Consider the following 20,299-nt stretch of genomic DNA (forward strand, 5'->3'; position numbering starts at 1 on the left):
GAAAAGGTTTAGTTCGATGGCTTAGAATATGCACACAAGAAGACTTGGATCGGGTTTTGCGACAATTCTTACAAAGGTATTGAAAGGTGGTGTCGGCCTCCGAAGCAGATGCAAAGATCAAAGGCTTGCAGCAGGATGTAAGTGCAAATTTTGATGCTTTTGTTGATGAATTTGAAGCTTATTGGGGGGATTTTGCGGCTGCTACCCAAGCAACCAATGCGGGATATTTTAAGCTTGAAAGGTTTCTATCCTACTTGCATCCCTATGTTCATGAGAGTGGATTATGAAGATCCAAGTACCTTTGATGAAGCTGTCAGAGTTGCCAGAGCAAAGAGTCGAAAGATGAAGAAGAAGATGGAGGCAGGATTGTTGCAGTCTATAATCACGGTAGCCAATGGACCTAGGCCCAAACAGATTGATGGGCATCAAGAGGTAAAAGCTCCTTTTTTTATTGATATAAATGTGATCAAAGCACGTGAAGCTGATGCCAGGGTAGAAGAGGTAGAACAAGTGCCAACCAGGTCTCAAAGGATACAGCGGCGTATATTCAGGGTGCCGCCCAACTTGCTTGCTCAAGAGGAAAAGTGATAAAAGACTTCAAAGGAGAAGTGTTGGTTCCAGAACCAGCAACGAGGAAGGTAGCAGTGGTACAAGAATTGGCAAGTTCAAAAGAGGAGTCCGATAGCTCTCATAGCTCCAGCAGCAGTTTGGACATAGATAGCATGTGGGAGACAGAATCCATCTTTTCTAGGTATGAAACTTATGATGTTTTTCATGTAGATGAAGTGGAGCAAGATGTATACGAGTTGCCTGCCAGTCATTTGAAGGTAAAAGAGGAGCATAGTGCAAGTGTGGAGATGCCTTGTGTGAACAGGCCAGTCGAGCAACCCTATCTTGTGTCCAGTGATGGTTTGATTGTGCATCCGATTTGATTGAAGAGCAGGTTTCTAAGAGTGACTTGCAAGAGTTAGAGACAATAGCAGAGGTATGTCGAGGTAATTTGTCTATGCAGGGGGTGGAGCAACCTTGTCTTGATGGGCATATGGAGGTGCACAATATAGTTTCAGAGTTTATGTGTGGCCGTGGAGAGCTAGATCCGGCAGATGACTCTATGGAAACTGATGCAGGTGTAGCCTATAAGAGTGAGGCTCCATACAAAGAGGAAGGTGCCTCCAGCCTTGCAGGAGATGACGTATTTGGTGAACAGGTTGAAGCTCGAGCAGGTCATACTCTTGGGTATGAAAAGTTGGTCTTAGAGCCAATTTTAGAGGGTTTGGATACAGGTTTGCAAGGGGACCAGGTTTGCTTGGCTATGTAGCAGGTGGAGACAAATGTCAGGGTCTTGCTATTTTATGTGATGCTATGGATACATGTGGTGTTGAAGGTTGCTTTACATGTATCTTTGTATCAGTTGTGAGGCTTTTTTGAAGAAGACTATACTACGGAGAGTTCTCTAACAGATGACATGATAGCAGCTTATGGTACCAGTGCTTCAAGTGGTCGAAAGTATTCTTATGGTTGGCAGAAAGGGTTGTGGATACAGGGTGACGAAGCTCCGTGCTATAAAGAGCTGGAAGGGTCATGGCCTGTCTATTGGTCTACAAGTACAAAGGAAGGCTTGAAGATGCATGCTTTACAGATGGATGACCACGGCCAATGTTTTGTTTTTGATCTAGGTGGACTCTATGCCATGCCTGGGGAAGCCTTGAGCTTTCCATTTGATCCTGAAGGATGATGCAGCAGACACTCTTCTCTCTATATCTATCCTATCTATATAGCCACTGTTCCTTATGTAGTCTATGTAGCTATTTTTATGTCATTCTCTTTATACAAACTTATTTTACCTAAATAATGATGTGGTTGAGCATGAATGCTCAATGAGGGGGTGGGCAATGATGGTGCATCCAAATCTTGTCTACCCATTGAGACGCCAGAAGCAGGTATATGGAACTAAGCAGGATGACGGCGGTGTGCTTGAGCATCTCCTAAATGCACGAGGGACGAGGCAGCCTTGGGATATGTATGCCAAATTAGTCATTTAACAGGTCGAATATGGTTCAGAAGCTTTAATGATCAAAGTGCTTAAGGATTCTAAAGATCGGTGGGCTTTTCCATCAGGTGGTGTCGTGTGTGCAGAATGGTTGCTCAAGCTCAGAGAGTTCACAATTTTTTATGTGCTTGAAGTCGAGTAGGCTTCATCTTGTCCATCTGAGGCTATTGCAAGAGTGTACGACTTAAAGTTTATGATACTCTCGAAGAGCGTTGTAGGACAGCATGTCTATGGTGTGAAAGGAGACTAAGCAAGGATTTTTTATATCATAAAGCTGGAGTTATTTTTTTCTAGGAAAAAAAATGAGTTGTGGACTGCAGTGTAACTACTAGCCTGCATGGGATGGCGACGCCATCTGGATGGTGGAGGGAGTGCAAGTCGTGCAGATGGCCGTCAGGGCTTCAAGAGGAGTGCCATCTTTGCATAGTGAGGTGGCCAGTTGAATAGAGGAGGGTGCGGCAGTTGCATGAGGCGGCCAGAGGTGGAGGGGGCTGCATAAGGCAGTAGACGGGCCGAGGTGGGCTCGAGCCGGCAGGTGAGTGAAGCCAGGAGAGGTTGGGACCGCTAACGAGCAGCTCAGGACGCTACTGTAGAGGGTCGGGAACCTGTCAAGGGCGTGATGCTGTGGGCCAAGGAACAAGGAGGATGAAGGGGGGTTGCCTGGGAGCGACCGCCAGGGCATGGAAAAACGTTGCAGGTCTGCAGGTGGGGAGGACCACATGAGGCCATGATCGAGGGCTGGTGCAGAGCCACAAGAGGGTTAAGGACGCCATCAAAAGGAGGGGCCGTGAGCTGTGCAAGGGCCGTCTTGATGTGGGGGGCTTGAGCTTGGGGAGTTGTAGATGCCATGAGCTGCAAGGACAGTAAGGTAGCATAACACAGAAGATTGGAGCAGTAGAAAGGCTGCGGGTTGGAGGCCGTCAACAGATGCCGTGAGCAGGAGACCAAGCAAGGGGCCATCATCAACAAGGAGAGAAAGCGGAAAGGGCAACCAGCTGGAGGGAGAAGGCTGAGAGAAGGCAAGGGCTGCAGAAGTGCTAGGGTCTGAGAGCACTAAGAGCCACCATGAGATGAATGGATGATGGGGCATGTGGGAGGGCTAAGGCCGGTAGCAAGTGTTGGAGTGGAGCACTAAAGTAAAGGGAGCAAGAGAAGCCATAGACTTGGGACCGCTGACGAGCAGCTCAGGACGCTACTGCAGAGGGCCGCGAACCTGTCAAGGACGTGATGGTGTGGGCCAACGAACAAGGAGGATGAAGGGGGGTTTCCTGGGAGCGACCGCGAGGGCATGAAAAAACGTTGCAGGTCTGCATGTGGGGAGGACCACATGAGGCCATGATCGAGGGCTGGTGCAGAGCCACAAGAGGGTTAAGGGGGCCATCAAAAGGAGGGCCCGTCAGCTGTGCAAGGGCCGTCTTGATGTGGGGGGCTTGAGCTTGGGGAGTTGTAGATGCCATGAGCTGCGAGGACATTAAGGTAGCATAACACAAAAGATTGGAGCAGTAGAAAGGCTGCGGGTTGAGATCGTCAACAGATGCCGTGAGCAGGAGATCAAGCCAGGGGCCATCAACAACAAGGAGAGAAAGCGGAGAGGGCAACCAGCTGGAGGGAGAAGGTTGAGAGCAGGCAAGGACTGCAGACGTGCTAGGGTCTGAGAGCACCAAGAGCCACCATGAGATGAATGGATGACGGGGCATGTGGGAGGGCTAAGGCCGGTAGCAAGTGTTGGAGTGGAGCACTAAAGTAAAGGCAGCAAGAGAAGCCATAGACTTGGGAAGGTTTGCATCCTACAGAGAAGATGCAGCGCCCAACTCTAAGGTTGCATGAGAAGGAGAGGGGAAGCCTGTCGGGCTCTCTCTTTTGTCATTCATTGTGATTCTCTAGAATTCCCATCAAGAAGAATGTTTTTCACAGGAATCTGTCACTGTACCACAATTCCCTTTGAGTGATATCCATTATTTCCTCTCTCTATCTCGTGCTTATGTACTATGGGTCATGTGTCCAAGTTGTTAGGGGGAGAGTATGGTGTGAATAAAGGATACAAGTTCTGGTATGTGTTGAGTGTATGAGCGCTCTCTATTTGAATGCAGTGTGTGCCAGTGATCATAGAAGTATCTTCATGTGTCAGCCTATTTTCTATTACATACGTACAATTATACGGTGCTCTAAGGGGTTATAAGAAATAGCCATCATGATGTTTTTGTGAATCGAGATGTGCAATTAGGGTTGGTTGGGTTCGGGCAAGGGAAATAGTAGGTTGCAGATTGTGTATCGAGATGTGTGTTAAATAGCGGATAGGGGTGCTGTCAGATCACTGGGCTATAGAGAGGCATTCAGATTGTGTGATGGTGATTTTCTTATTTCCCCCTTTCCACCGTGTCACCAAGGTAGAGTACAGGTGGTTTACTCTTCAGGTGATTTCCTAACAGCCAGGTGCTCTACGCTTTGAGCAGGTTGTGGATCTATTTTGCTCATAGGTTTTGCCCCATCATGTGGATTATGTGGCACAACTGCTGTGCACATGAATGATTGTGTGGTCAAAGATTCAGAGAGGCTTTGCTATGTATGGCATGTGCGGATACAGCTAGAGCTAGTTAGAGCTCACAGGTAATAGATTCATGTGCATACAGGTGTTGGGTACTTTGTCCAGAGAGCTACTCATGCAAGAGTGAGCTCAATTGCCATATTTTTGGTAGGTGATATATGCATGATGTGGATTGTATTTTATGGCTGAGTTTTGATATGGTTTTGGTCACTGTGGGAATACTCTAGCGGATTGTTGCCAGGTTCTTACCATGGGATTACATGCATATCTGCAGTGTTATTCTCTGATGCTTTATTGGTCGAGTGTGCCTCCCACACAGCGGTCGATTTATCCCACTCAGACAGTGATTGAGTGTTTACTCTCACTTGGGCACAGGTTTTGTGCAGGTGAGCTACCCTAGATAGCTCAGGCATCACAGGTCCACAGGTGTACAGGTTACACGGACAGGTACCGATTGTCCAAGAACCACTCGTTCAAAAGTGAGCACTTTGCCATGGTTTTGGCCTATGTATGCCTTATGTGGATCAGTTGTTGACAGGTTTATACGCTTTGTTATCACAGATATGTTGTCCTACCTCTATCGTGTATCGAGAGCATTTTGGTCAGTTGACTTGATTTTTGACAGCTATGCAGTGTCAGACTTGTAGTCTGACTTGTAGTCTGATTATGCATATAGCTTCGCTTGGCTTCACTAAGTTGGTTTACTTTTGTGTTGCCGTTTACGATTGAGATTTGAATTGAAATTTTGCTTAGTTTACAGTGGAAACTCTGCCGAATTTTCTCCAGGTTCTAGCCATTATTTTGATAGTGATCGAGTTCTACTCACTTTGACAGGTTCTTGTCACTTTTGGACACATTTTCGTGTTCTCGTATCCACTCTCGCAGGAGTGAGTTTTATGGTATGCTCGTAGTGGTTACAGGTTTTCTTTGATTTTGCCTCATGTTCTCACATCAACGCATATTTCGAGCGTGAGACTACAACATGCAGGTTACAGGCGTTCACTATTGAGCTATTGGTTGGTTTATGCTTGATTAGCGTGGTGGTCGAGTGATCTCCCACTTTTGATGCTTATGCATTGACATGATGTGTGACACAGTCGAGTCTTCAGTGATGGCTCATGAGAGACGGAGGTCTCGATCTTCCCAACATATGCGATGTTGGTATTGTGGTCATACAGGGCACATTAGGTGCTGTTGTTTTAGACGCACGAGACAGCAGCGAAGACAGAGGCGTGATGCACAGGCGATTACAACACAGACTAGAGAGACGGCTACATATGCCAGTGATGGTGATGTCACATCTACATCTAGTCTCCACCCACGATACAGTTCTGACAGAGATGACACTTGCTCCCAATTGCTGCTAGATGAGTCTGCAACATTTCATGTCACACCATGCCGTGATTGGTTCAACACATTTGCTAGTGGGAGTTATGGTCGTGTTCATTTGGCTGATGGTTCAATGTATGGCATAGAGGGTGCAGGAGATATATGTCTATTACTACCCAGTGGTGCATCTTATTTGCTTACACATGTGTGCTATGTTCCTGGGATTGCATAGAGTTTGATCTCAGTGACATGTTTGAGACAGCGTGGCTGTCAGGTACTGCTTCGAGTGCGGTCATTCCGGTTGCAGTTGGGTCGCCTAGTCATTGCTCGAGGAGCTAGGTCTTCTGTGGTTTACCCATTGCATGTTTCTGATGTACGAGACAATAGAGTCTTAGTTACTACACTGACGTGTGATAAGCGAGAGACTTGACGAGTCTCATTCGCGAGTGAGCCCCAATATGCTCCAGAGACAGAGCATTTAGTTGCGCAGGACATGTCAGTAGACTCTGTAGCAGCAGAGGTGGAAAAGGTTTTCTCTAGTGAGTCACAACAGGAGTTATCTCATTTTATGCAGAGAGAGGTAGAGCTGGTATGCTCCCTAGAGGCATATGCAGAGATGATGAATATGGAGTTTTTTGATATACTTATGCTAGATGTTGATGATGATTTGCCAGGACATAGGGTACCACCTATGGACGACAGGGACATGCATGTTCCAGCGTCAGACGAGACACACATATACGTGATGAGTGTTCCTGATAGTGCAGTGTATGCATATAGCGCTGGGGAGGCTGATAGAGCCAGGATTGCGTATATGTCATCAACGTTCGGGTGTCTCATGTTCGACTTGTTATCATCGAGGCCCGACTTAGCAGCTGTAGTGGGAGCATCTGCAGTGGGGATTGCTAGTCTGGCGATGACTGATGCTAGCATGACGCTTCATGGAGCATTGCAGACCATACAGAGATGTCTACATGGTTTGCATGTAGTCTCCAGCGTTGATTTTCACGATCGTCTAGAGTCGATGCGACTGCATGTAGATCAAGTGAGTGAGCCAGTGGACGTGGGTTGAGAGGGTCTCTCACCTATCATTTTTTATATACTAGCAGATAGCTAGTAGGGTCCACTTATCGGCATAGTCGTCTTTAAGTGGGAGCATGTTGGGGTTAAAGGCGATGTGCCTCACCCTGAGCTGGGCGCCTAGTGCCCAGCCGCCCATTGACACTGACCACTCACACTAACCCTCATCTTATTCCTATGTACATATAGAGAATAAGGGGCTAGAGGGTATTGCCTCTAAGAGCTCCACCACATATTCTCTTCCTTGCACTCACCTTGTCACACTTTCACCTCTCTCGCTTGCACGCTTTGTGTACCGCATGCACACTCTACAAAATATGTAGACAAGTTTTGGGATTTACATCTCAAAGGTACAGTCAATCCCTGGGGGATTCACCATGAAAAACTTACCGCACCACGTAAGTGCAGGGGAGGGGTTTTTTTTTACATGTTAAGTAAGTGTATAAGTTAGGGTAGGCCCCCAATAATTTATCTCCCAAGATAAGAGAGGGGGTATCATATTTATGGTTGGGGGGGGGGGGGGGGGGGGGGGGGGGGGGGGGGGGGGGGAAGAAGTGACAAATGGGAAAAATGAGAGGAAGTTTGTTTCAAAATCATGTCTTCCCAAAAGAGTCTATCCTTGAACTTGTGAGTCAATAGCTACAAAGATACATGTAAGAACTAACAATGCTTTATATCAATTGCTTGTTTTGTGCCATATAGCTCATTTGTTGAGGGATGAAAGTATAAAGAGTTAGTATATATGCAAATTTACACAGAGAACCTAACATAACTTTATAACCATTTTTTTAAAGTAATTAGATGATTCAGAATTGAACGAGTAGCCAGAGTGCAGACTGATCGGGCACATAGTTTGAAACTCAAACTAAGACACATTAAGGGGACATCTAGTTATCAATATAAGTGGTTCCTTAGTACGTTGCCAATCACTATGATACACACTCTTTGACTAGTTTTACTTAGTTAGATCATGTGAGACCTAAATTTTATATGTAAGATAGGGGTATGATAGTTTTCTTCATTGATTGTCGTATAAGCGTAGAAAGGGGGGTCATATTCCCTAATATGAGTTGTATATAGGGGTTTTATCAAGGTTGTGCGCTCGCAGGTGGCGTCTTGTTTTATATAAAGTATAGACTTCGCCAAACAAAAGAACAATTTGTGTGGTATTACCTAAAGAAATGGCCGAGTATGTCAACTCACAATGGCCTAGCACTATCGCTGAAGTCATCCACCGCACTATGGTTGCTTCAAATCAATTTTCAACAAGGGGTGAGAAAAAATCTCAAGCCCATGGAAAACAAGAATCGAAATGAAGCTAAAGGGAAGAGCAATGCTCACAACTCTTCCCAAGGCAACACCAACACCAACAACAACAAGGCCAGGAGCTTACAAAGGTAAAAATAAGCTCTCTCCCAAAGAATTAGAGGTTTTTTTTGTAAAGACCATAAATGCTTTAAGTGTGGGGAGCAAGGACACGGTTATCATTCTTTCCCCAAAAGAAATGTATGCAATGACACTCCTAGAGCTTCCATGGTTGAAGCTCCAAAAGAGGATGCTTATTGCAAATGCTCATCACTCTCCTATGCTTGGGAAAGTAAGGGAGCATGATGCATTCATCTTGTTTGACCCTGGATCTACTCACAACTTCATATCAATGGAGTTGGCCACCATGTTGGGCATTCAAGCTTTGAGATGGGAGATACTGTAATTGCTGACACAGCTTTCAGGGGATAGCAACCCTCCATTCCTCCCTTGATTGGGAAGTTGAGGCTTCATGTCCAAAGCTACGTAGACAAGGAAGGATTTTTTATCTATCATGATAACTAATATCTAATTCTCCTAAATGATTTTCTCATGTTAAACTGATCATGTAATATGGGGAAGTACAAGGGGAGAAAAAGCTAGAATATTGGTTAAGCTGACAGACCCTGGCCACAGTAGGGATCCAAAGGAGGGAAAATAGAGATCCAAAGGGGGGGCCATCTGCAAAAGAGAAATGTGCAACAATGGGCTTAAAAGACCCTCAGGTTCAGCCCATTAAGACTTCCAAAATGCTAAGGCTCCAAAATTCAAAGGTTGTGTCCAAAGGTCAAACACTAGGGAAATTGGATGCTTTATGTGTGTCCCAAAAAGTATTCACAAGTCCTACATAGGAGGGGGCGATCCCTGGAAGTAGGGGATGAGAGATAAACAGTACACACACACACACACACACACACACACACACACACACACACACACACACACACTCACAAGCTTCCTTTACACAAGGGGAAAGAGGGACACATGTCAGCTCCCTAGCCCCCACAAGGTGTACTCAAATCCTATTGGATGGCCATGGAGGTGAACCAATGAGAATTAGGCTAGAGAAAATCTAATTTAATTAATTTAAAAACACTTAGTAAAAGAATCGATAAGAATTAAGCTCTTTAGAAGACTATTGGACAGTCTCCCAAGGGGTCAATGAGCATTCAACAGCCCAATGGCTTGGTTGATTCCTATTGGCCAGGAGGTAAAGGGGTCCAATGAGAGTTTAGTTGCATTTATTAATTACCTAAAGCTCTCACAAAAGGGGAAAGGGGGAATCACTTATGCTTCTTAATACTCATTGACTAAGCCTGGAAAGGGCCAATAGGATTGCAGCATGAGCAAATAGCAAGAGGGGTTGACCAAGAGAGAGAGGGAGCTGATTTTCTCAAGGCATTATCCACACACACTCACAAAAACTCATGTGTGAAGCAAGAAGAGTCTCTCTCTCTCTCTCTCTCTCTCTCTGCTTCTCAAGCTTTAATGAAAAGCTTATCACCTACTCCAAGCTTGTGAGAAGGGAGGCCTACACCAACAACTCTTGGCTTTGTGATGTAAATCCAACCAAGATCCAAGCTTCAATGCATGCTCATGTCCTCTACCATGCTAATTACTAAGCTAAGCTATGCTAATATGAGTGATTATGTGAGGAGTTGTACATTTTTCTCGTAAGACTACTCCTTCTTCCTCTCAATCTACTCTCATACCCCGCTAGCTCTCACCATCTTCGAAGGTGTGTGAGGTCTTGGGTCTGAGATCGTGAGGGAATTGATGTTGTGTTTAATAAGTGTTTTGTTTAGTGCTTGAAGTTTCCATCTTCATTGCACTAGCTAGTATTGAAGGAACACAAAGAATTGTATTGTAAAACGTCTCTCTTGATGGGAGAAACCATAATACAAGGCCTTTTGGAGGGGGGACCGGCTCCATGCAAACCCGGTCCTCAACTATTGTCACAATAACTTAATTTCTCTCTCTTTTGAAGTATTGTTCATGCTATCTAACTAGGTGTTATACTTTTTGTTGCTCTCTCCATCCAAGCACTCTTGTTATTCTCATTAGGAATCTATTCTAATGAAATGCTCACTATGTTCATGGTATTTTCCGCTACACACAAGTTACTAGGCCATTAAATGTTACATTATCTCTCCTCTCCAACATGAGGATGTTATCCTAGGGGCACCATGGTTCAATCGCATGGCTGCCAACATGAAGCTCCCTAAAAGGAGAATCTACTTCACCTACAGGAAAAAGAGCATGTACATAGATGCTAACGAGTCGGGTAACACCATATCCCTGGTAAATACGCTTGCTTTTGATAAGTCAATGAAAATTTCTATTTTTAAATATATGATTTTTGTTAGATAATCTGTGAAGATTTTAATGTTTTCACAAGTAGCAATAAAGAGAATTAAGAGGAATTAGAGTTGTCTAGTTTCCTAAATGGATTCAAGATGTTTTCAATGATGACATCCCTAGTGAGCTACCTCCAAAACGAGGGGATGATGAGACCATGCAATAGAGCTTCTACTAGGAAGCTCACCTCCTAATAAACCTCCTTATTGGGTTTCACGAGCTCAACAAAAGGAGATCATGAGGCAATTGCATGAATTGGTGAAAAAAGGGATGGTGAGGCCTAGCTTCTCTCTATTCTGTTCACCAGTACTTTTAGTGCAAAAGAAAGATGACACATATCACGTGTGTCGACTTTAGAGCACTAAATACGATCACTGACAAATATGCTCTAGCTGGATTTAAACTTACGATGGACAAAAATCTTCAGGCCACTCAAATTCTCTTGAGGAGTACAAGTGACACCTCTAGGTAACCTTTCAAGTTGTGAGAGAGAATACGCTTTTCATTAATCAAAAGAAAAGTGATTTTTTCCTACCAGAGATTCAATATTTAGGTCACATTATCTCTCAAGATGGTATATGTATGAATCCATCAAAGTTGGAGGTAATAAAAGCATGACCTAATCCAAGGAATCTACATGAGCTAAGAAGCTTTATTGGTATGTGTGCATACTATAGACGCTTCATAGCAAAATTCTCTCAAATAGCAGGACCATTGCATGACTTAACATGGAAGAATGTTAAGTACTCATGGATTGCTAAAGAACAAAATGCTTTTGACAAGCTCAAAGAGAAGCTTACCTCTCAACTAGTCCTTATGCTTTCGGATTTCTCAAAGCCATTTGAGGTCCAATGTGATGCTTGTGGTGATTGCCTTGGAGCAGTTTTGCTTCAAGAAGGGCATGCCATAGCATATAAGAGCCGAAGGCTCAATGCCAATGAACGGGTCTTGGGCATATACGAAAAAGAGCCTTTAGCTGTTGTACATGCCCTAGACACATGGAAGCACTATCTCTTTGGGGCTCCATTTATCCTACGAATGGATCACAAAGGCTCAAGAAATCCATGACGCAAGCCAAGATCTTTGACAAACAAATGAGGTGGGCAATTTTTTTTTCGCAATTTAAATTTCATATTGCTCACATTGCTGGTAAGCACAATCAAGTGGTCGATGCACTTTCACAACAGCCAAGGGTAAATGTGGTGTCTATAACAACTCACAATGATCTATCTTTTATGATAGATGCGTATGCTACCGACTTGCAAGACTTTAAGTAGGTAATTATAGCCTTTGCATTAGGGAAGAAAAAAAGAACCATTCACCTTGAAGGATATTCCAAACTCCAATAGGCTATGTGTTACTCACCCATACAGTAAGAAAGTCATGTAGCATGAATCCCATGCTTCCCTTATGTGGGGCAAAGAAGGATTCCATAATCTACTCTTCGAGGAGTGGAAATGTATTTATGTTGGTCTACCATGAAAAGTAAGCATACAAGAGTATGTTTCAAAATGCGTGGGATACCAAAAATTGGAATTTTCTCGAGGGAAGCAACTTGAATTGTTTTAGTCAACAGGCTTAGGAAGAAAACACACTTTATGCCTGTCAAAAAGACTATTAAGACACATCAAACGACAACCCTCTTTACATCTCAAATTTTCAAGTATCATGGCTTGCCAACATCCATAGCGTCGGGCAAAGATCCTAGAATGACGAGTAATTTCTAAAAGGGTCTCTTTGAGAATCTAGGAAGTAGATTAAATTTCTCTTTCAGCCTATCATCCACAAACGGATGAGCAAAGTGAAATAACTAATCTAACGATCCTTGAATCTACTAAAAGCCTATGTCATGGAAGTAGATCAATGTTCTCAATGAGAGAAGTACCTACCTCTTATAGAGTATGCGTACAATGACATTGTACATACTTCTATGGGGAAAGCACCTTTCGAGGTTAAAGAGGGAAGATCCAAAATTCCCTTACTACTTAAAGTATATGGGAAGATCTTCACAGTTGATGAATATAGACGAGACTTACTAGAATCTTTTCCAAAGATTAAAAGAGGCTATATCCATCTCAAAGCAAAGGCAAAAAGGGCTGCTACTAATAAGCACAGAAGAGTCTTAGCCTTTAAGAAAAATGATTGGGTCTTGCTAAAGTTTCTAAAGGCTCATCTAAGGCATACTACGGGCAAGAATCCTATGAGCCACCAAGCGTATTATGCTAAACTAGCAAAAAGATACTATGGTCCTTTTTAAAAACAAATCTTAAGCCAATCAATGAGATGGCTTATTAGTTGAAGTTGCCCAACAATTGGCTCATTCAAAATGCTAACCATGTGAGCCTACTCAAGCCTTACAAAGAAGAGCCACCAAAAGAACCAATAATGGAGGACTAGCCAGAGATCGAAGATCAACAAGAGGTGTTGTAGCCTGAATCGATTCTTTGACACGAAGACAAGGTACTAAGAAACAGTAAGATTATCCAATGATAATATCTTGTTAAGTTTAAGAATTATCCTTTTAAAGATGCTAGATGGATGCAAGGAACCTAGCTTAAGGATAATATGAACCTTGTCAATGCTTACAATGCTAAACTAGAGTAAGCAAATGAAAATGGATTTTAAATGAACAACGTTTTTGTCTTAGAAGACTCATTCTCTTTCTTTTATTGTGCACAAAATTTAAGAAGTATGGATGCTTAGGATCATGTTTGTGGTGACGATGTCTCCCAAACACCAAGTAGAACTTGTCACTCTACTTTGGAAGTATGATATGGACTAAAGAGCAGACATGCTTGCGGCAGCTATGTCTCCCGAGCACCAAATGGATTAGTCATCCATTCTGGAATGATATCGTAGGGTAAAGAGGGATCCTCTACCCGCTAAGAAACATGGACTAATGTGATTAGATTTTATCTTCTCTACCTCATAGTCGAGGACGACTATGGTTTTAAGAGAGAGGTAATGTCATAAAATATAATATCTAACTTTACCAAATGATTTTCTCATATTAAACTGATGGAAAGATAAAAGGGGAACAAGAGTTAGTATATATGTATCTGCTTCTAGAGCTATCTCAATAGGGGACCGAAAGGAGAAATGGTTGCATCTCAAAAGGGGTCCAAAAGGAGACGGTCTACCAAAGAGCAATGTGCTTCTAGATTTACCTCAGCAAGGGACCAAGAGGAGAGATGGTTACATCTCAAAAGGGGTCCAAACGGAGGTAGTCTATCAAAGAGCAACGTGCATCTAATGGAGCTTAAAAGACCTTAGGGTTAGCTTCATTAAAGACCTCCAAAAGTTAGCGTTAAAAAGTGCTTTCACCTTACACAAGCTAGGGCTAACCTCGAGGTGGGAATTGTACCCAAGCATGAGGTGCTAAGACGCTTAAAGTGGTTATGGGAACTTTGCCCAAAGCTTGAGGTGATTTTTATGCTTAAATGACTAAGTTTTTTGAAATGCTAAATTCAAAGATAAATTCACAAGAGGCATGAATGTCCATGCTTGATTGACTAAGGCTTGAAGTAATCAATTTTTTAAAAAATGACTTAAGAAGCATAAAAGACACATGCTTGCTTGATTGACTAAGTCCTTGAAGTATTCAATTCAACCAAATGACATAATAAGCATAAAAGAGACATGTTCAAATGATCCTCCACATGTGGCCCTCATGATGTATTTGAATGCTATTGGTTAGGTTTTAAAGGGTTCCAATGAGAATTTAGATACATAAAAATAATTAATTAACACTACAAGAGGTTGTGTGCTCTTGTGGCGCTGTTAGTGACGGAAATACACTGGGTTTTTATAACCCCCGGCGTCGCTAAAACCATCGCTACGAGCGTCGCTACGAGAGCGTCGCTATAAGCGTCTCTATATAGCGACGCTCATAGCGACGGTTATAGCGACGTTTACACAGAAGACTATAGCGACGCTCATAGCGACGCTACAGAGCCATAAATAGCGACGCCCGAGAGAAATTTTTTTTGGTGACAGGGCATTGAATGCCCTGCCACCCATCAACCATATTGTACTTGATTCACTTTTTAAAAAAAGTGCAAGGGTAGATAATAGACCCAAAATAGTCACCCACAAGACGCATTGTTTGCAAAATTGACAATTGTACACATCATAGGCAAAATGAATTGATTGGCAAATGTAATAATGACAATTGTACAACATCATAGGCATAAAGAATTGATTGGCAAAAGGAACTTCGGTGACAAATGTAATAATATACATGGTTCAAAAAGATGTATAAAATCCGTCTCATGATACATAAGCTATGAGAAACCCTAAACTAATGCTATCTAGCTACGACTAAACTGACGTCGTCTAGTCAGACGTCTCATCGCGTCCAAGCGACGTATCTGTCGGATTCTGCAAAAAAAGACAATAAGACAGCTTTCAGTAAGTATAAACATATAACGACATTTATAAAACAATACAAAAAATAGAAAAGAGTAAACCCTAATACTAACCATGCCGCCGCGAGAACTGAGAATGTCCATCAGGGCGTTTAAGCCCTTCCTGCCTGCGTACTCGCGCTCGTACGGTGTGGGATCACGTCCTGTCATCGACCACTGTCAAAACATACAAAGATTTCATTATGTTAGAATTAAAAAACTCATAAACCCTAAACTATCGAACATAAAGAGCAATGTGAAAACACTTACAAAATCGGCCTCAAATGATGCCCATCCACCGCTCCCCAAGTGGTGCGAGCTCCCTGCCTCTACTCGCGCTCTGGCTGCATCCTTTTGTTGCTTCCACTTGTTGGGATTCTCGCGCGCTGCTTTCTTCGCATTCTTCCAATCTTCTTTGGCCAGCCAATCTGGCCTGTTCCACCCATTCTTGATTGATTTTTGCACTTCGGAACGCTTGTGTTTGCAGTATTCACGCATTCGAATCTTCATCAGGTCTTCATTGAAGCGCTGATCCCGTGTTGGAACGGGAAACTCATCATGAAGTATGCTGATGACTCTATTTTTTAAATCACTTGGTACTTCACTCCATTTGTTTAGTATGTAGTGTCTAAATAGCTGAGAGCAAAGACCACGCATGCGCGAGATCACCTTCTTGCCGTCATCATCCATGATGATGCCGCCGTTGAAGTCGACGGAGTAAGACAAGCCCTCTGGCCGGTGACGCGTGAACCTGGGTGTCCCGGCAAGGGTCTCTAGCGGCGTGTCGATGGGGGTACGGACGTCAGGTGTCTCCACCGACGTCTGGGCCCCGAAGCGAGGAGTGTCGAGTGGGATGGCTCCTGGCGGAGTAGGTAGAGGTGTGTAGCTGCTAGGAACAGTCAGCTGTGCAAAACCTGGCGTAGATGGCGATGCTGTGGCTGGTGTGGGGGCGGGCAAAGAAGGGGAGGGTAAAGAGCCTCGTCGAACACGAGGCGGTGTGGAGGCATCGGTGGCGGAATCCCCACAACAACCGCCACTGCCACCACTAGAGCGCCAGTGTCTAGACGAGTGTGAAGCTCGTCTCATCGACGCCGAAGCTTCGGAGCGTGCCGAATGCTCCGAAAGAGAGGGAGATGCGGATGGAGTAGGAACGCGCGATGATGTGCCAGAGCGATGACGCTCCACGTACCACTGTCTCTGCTGCGGTGACAAAGAAGAAAGAAAATCCTCATCATCCATACCTACATTAAACACACGAATATTTAAACTTAATATTGAATGAATAGAGTAGACAATGACGCAAAGACCATTAAATACAATGACGTAATGACGCATATAAATACAATGATGCAATGAATTGAGTGATAGAAGAGGCAAGTCGAAAACTCAGAATTTTCAATCAAAAGATGTGAGCGCGAGTAGAAAAGAGCGCTATACACCATGGAAGGTACTTAGAGAGCCAGAGCTTTTACAACACGGAGCAAAATTGTTCAAATACAATATTTGTGGCTTTAAGAGATCTCTCTCTCATCCTCGCATAACTCAGCATAACTTCCTATATCTATATAGAGCTCTTTGTTTAAACACATATCCTCTGTTTCATTTTGTAGCTCCTCTGCATGCACCCCATATAGAGTAGTAGCATCTTGATGCTCGTCTGGCACCACCGCATCGGCTTCTGATTGAGCATCTTCTCTGATCTCCTCCATTGATGCCGTTGTGATTGGCACATGGTAGCCTTCATACGTCCTTGCACTACGAGGGGCTACCTCTATGACGTACCACCAGTTTGATGTAGACTTTGTAGGATGAAATATTACCTGCCAGAGCCACATAACTTACATGAGCGCTTTCAAGCACATAACTTGTAAAAGGGGGATGTTAACTATTTACATACTTACTTGTTCACAATGCTCGGGTAGTACGAAAGTGTCTCTTAGGTTAGTCCATTTCTTAGTAGAATCCACCTCAAGAAAACCAGACTCTCCTCTACGCACAGTAGCATTGCGACCCTCCATGATTATCTTGAACCATTGCACGTCGAACAAGTCGACAAAAAATCCTCTGTAATCGATCCTCAAAATCTCTTGCAGCGTGCCGAAGTAAGTGAGTTCCGCCACCACAGGATCTGCATTAGAGGAACGTCGTCGACTAGACTGTTCAAATTTTGCCATGATTCCACAATCTTGAGTAAAACGCTTTTTGTCGATTCGTTCCACCCTAAAATGTCGACCTTTAAACCATGCTGCTGTGTATGACTTATACTACAACGAACAAAGATTATGAGTGGCCGTTCAAACGTTTATAAATAAAGTCACTTGCTAGTCGTACATTGCAAACTTACCTTGGTCGCGCAACCCCGAGAGTACTCCCACTCTTCCTCAGTCACTTCGTCACCGCATTGTTGTGCGCTTTTCAATTGGTTGTGCAACCATCTTAAGCTCATGAAGGATGGTAGGCTCTCCAGAACCGTCGGATAGTGCATCGGTGGTCGTCTTCCCCGTCTCCACTCTATTCGTGCCCTTTGTCGCTCTTGCTTTGCATCCTCATATTGTGAAATCCACTTTTGCATCACTGGATTGTGAAGCATGCAAAATCGGTTGATTTTAGCCTCTAGATCTTCCGTCATCTTCTTCTCAACACCGAGATTGCACATGACAATCCCAGATATGCGCTCATCATCTATGGTTCGCCATAGCGTGTCCCGGGCTTTATCAAATCCGTCTAGCCACTCTCTAATGTACACTAGGGACTCTGATACCAACCAACCTTCTGCCATGCTACCCTCCGGACGTGCCTTTTGACGCACATATCCCTTAAGCGTTTTCATGAAACGTTCTAAGAAGAACATCCATCTGGAATGAACTGTGCCAGCTATTTCCACCTCATCAACTATGTGAACAAGAAGATGCACCTGAATGGTTAGCATGGTAGTAGGAAAATGTTTCTCAAACATGCACACAAGCTCCGCAGCATTTAGTTTGGCGAATGGTATGGAGTCTACGTTGATCTCCTTTTGTGAGATCCATTGCACCAGCTTTGCAAGTTTGTAGATTGTGTTACGGATGTCGAGAGACAAACATCCCTCAATGGCAACCGGTAAAATAAACTGTAAAGTATGTGCAGCAATGATATTAAAGTCCGCATTTTATGCAATGATATTAAGTCCACTATGAACGTACCTGACACATTTTATGCCAATCGTGTGACTTCAAACCGGTAAGCTTTTCTTCTTTAGTAAAAGCTGTTCGGAGCGAGTGCATTACGCCAGTGGGGGTCCGCAAAGATCGAATGGTCTCTTTTACTTTGCGTTCTTGGGCTCATGTGAAAATCCATGGTGCTTTAGGGAGTTTTATCGATCCATCAGACGCTGTTTGCGGCCAATATTGCTCCATACGATCCACATTTCTAAGGTCAACTCTGGCTCCCAAAGTATCTTTCTTGCCGGTCAGATGGTCCCATAGTAGATTACCCACATTCTTGAATATGTGCATTGGATCGAGCAAGTGATTGATCATGAGTCGGGTCCAGTATGGTAACTCGTACCATAGAGATAGTCTCTTCATCCCTGGAGGCAATCCGTCATCGCACATCTCCTTCTGCTCTAACCATGCTTGTGCAGACATCCTTGGTGGCTCTCTTCCCAAAAAGCCGTTGCTTAACACATGATTCTCTGGAAGATACGCTTGATGACCTTCATAGATTTGCTTCTTCAGTGAGGGCGTCCTACGTGCATTCAGTCTAGGTCCACATGTGACACATGCTCTGTATCCGCTTGTTTGAAGCCCTGCATGTATACACATGATAATAGATCAACTATGGGAAAAAACAAGATTTACAGTGTCTGAGTGAGGAGTGTCAATAGATCACCTGAGCATTCTGTTAGCCCGGGATAGTCATGCATGGTCCACATTAGAATGCCTCTGATCAAAGCATTCCGTCGTCCTGTGTGTCGGCTCATATCCACCACCTCTATGCCAATCCACAATTGTTGTAGCTCTTCCAATAGTGGACGAAGATACACATCCATATTCCCCACTTTATATCGCCCTGGCACAATCAAGCTTAGCCATAGGTGCCCCTTCTTTGTAGTCAACCACGGGGGAATGTTGTAGTTGACGATGACAACGGGCCATACACTGTAAGATGTTGATCTTTGACCAAATGGATTTACGCCATCCATAGCCAGGCCTAAGCGCAAAGTTAGAGCTTCCCTGGCAAAATCCGACCATGTTCCATCTATATGTTTCCAGGCTGCGCAATCTGCAGGAATTCGTAGCACACCATCCGAAGATTTATTCTCCTCATGCCATGATGCTAGGGCGGCCATGGACTTACATTCGAAGAAATGCTTGATGCGAGGAAGCAGAGGAAAATGTCGCAAAACCTTTTGTGGAATTTTTGTCCCGTGGAGATCTACTCGATATCTTTCGGAATCACATTTCGGACACTTCTCCATGTCTATGTATTCCCCTCTAAAAAGAATGCAGTCATTAGGACAAGCGTGGATAGAATTGTAATCCATCCCCAAGTTTCGCAAAATCTTTCTTGCTTCATCTCGGGAATCTGGCATCACATTGTCAGCTGGTAGTATGTGCTCTTTAAGTAATCTACACAACATAAAAATACGATACAGTCGTGTAAAAATCTATCAGATCATTATACATTTAGAGTTTTATTAAAGTAAACTAATTGTAATAGATCACCTGAAAAGCGCTGTGACGCTAGTGTCACTCCATCCAAACTTTGCCTGCATGTTGAGAAGAACCAGGAGTGCTTTCAATCTAGACATACGTGCTCCATTATACAATGGCGTATCGGCTTCACTTTTCATATCATCATAGATAAGCCTTTCTGAATCCATGATCGTCTCGATCATTTCATCAATCTCGGGCTCAAACATTGCCTCGTTGGGAATGTGCTCTGCATGATCATTCCCCGAGCTGTCAGAGGCTACATCTTGTGGCCTCACATATGCTGCTTGACCAAAGCGCCTGCGAACACGTCTATTGGGTTGCAAGATTGCTGCTTGTTGGCTAGTGTCAGAGTCCGACAAGTTATAATTGGCAACAACTCGATCTATAATAGATGGATCGAACTCGCCAAATTCGCGAACGTGCTTTAAAGAAACACGTCTTGTCCGTCGCACAGCATGCTTGCATTGATTACAAGGACAGAAGACCCTCGTTGAGAGATAGGTGTTTCGGTTGGACGGTCCCACATCCT

At 43.8% G+C, this 20,299-nt stretch overlaps 1 protein-coding gene and 1 pseudogene across 1 annotated transcript; both read right to left on the minus strand.

The window, feature by feature from the left end:
- Positions 1-2,480: 2,480 nt before the first annotated feature.
- Positions 2,481-3,140, minus strand: LOC147458256 (uncharacterized; annotated as a pseudogene).
- A 94-nt stretch (positions 3,141-3,234) lies between these two features.
- Positions 3,235-5,346, minus strand: LOC147458257 (uncharacterized). Its single transcript, XM_086511791.1, has one exon. The coding sequence runs from the start codon at positions 3,745-3,747 to the stop codon at positions 3,235-3,237; it is 513 nt and encodes a 170-aa protein (XP_086367917.1). The 5' UTR covers positions 3,748-5,346.
- Positions 5,347-20,299: the final 14,953 nt, after the last annotated feature.

This window comes from Adiantum capillus-veneris, chromosome 5 (assembly GCF_014529385.1).
Source record: "Adiantum capillus-veneris isolate H3 chromosome 5, ASM1452938v2, whole genome shotgun sequence".
Lineage (NCBI taxonomy): Eukaryota > Viridiplantae > Streptophyta > Polypodiopsida > Polypodiales > Pteridaceae > Adiantum > Adiantum capillus-veneris.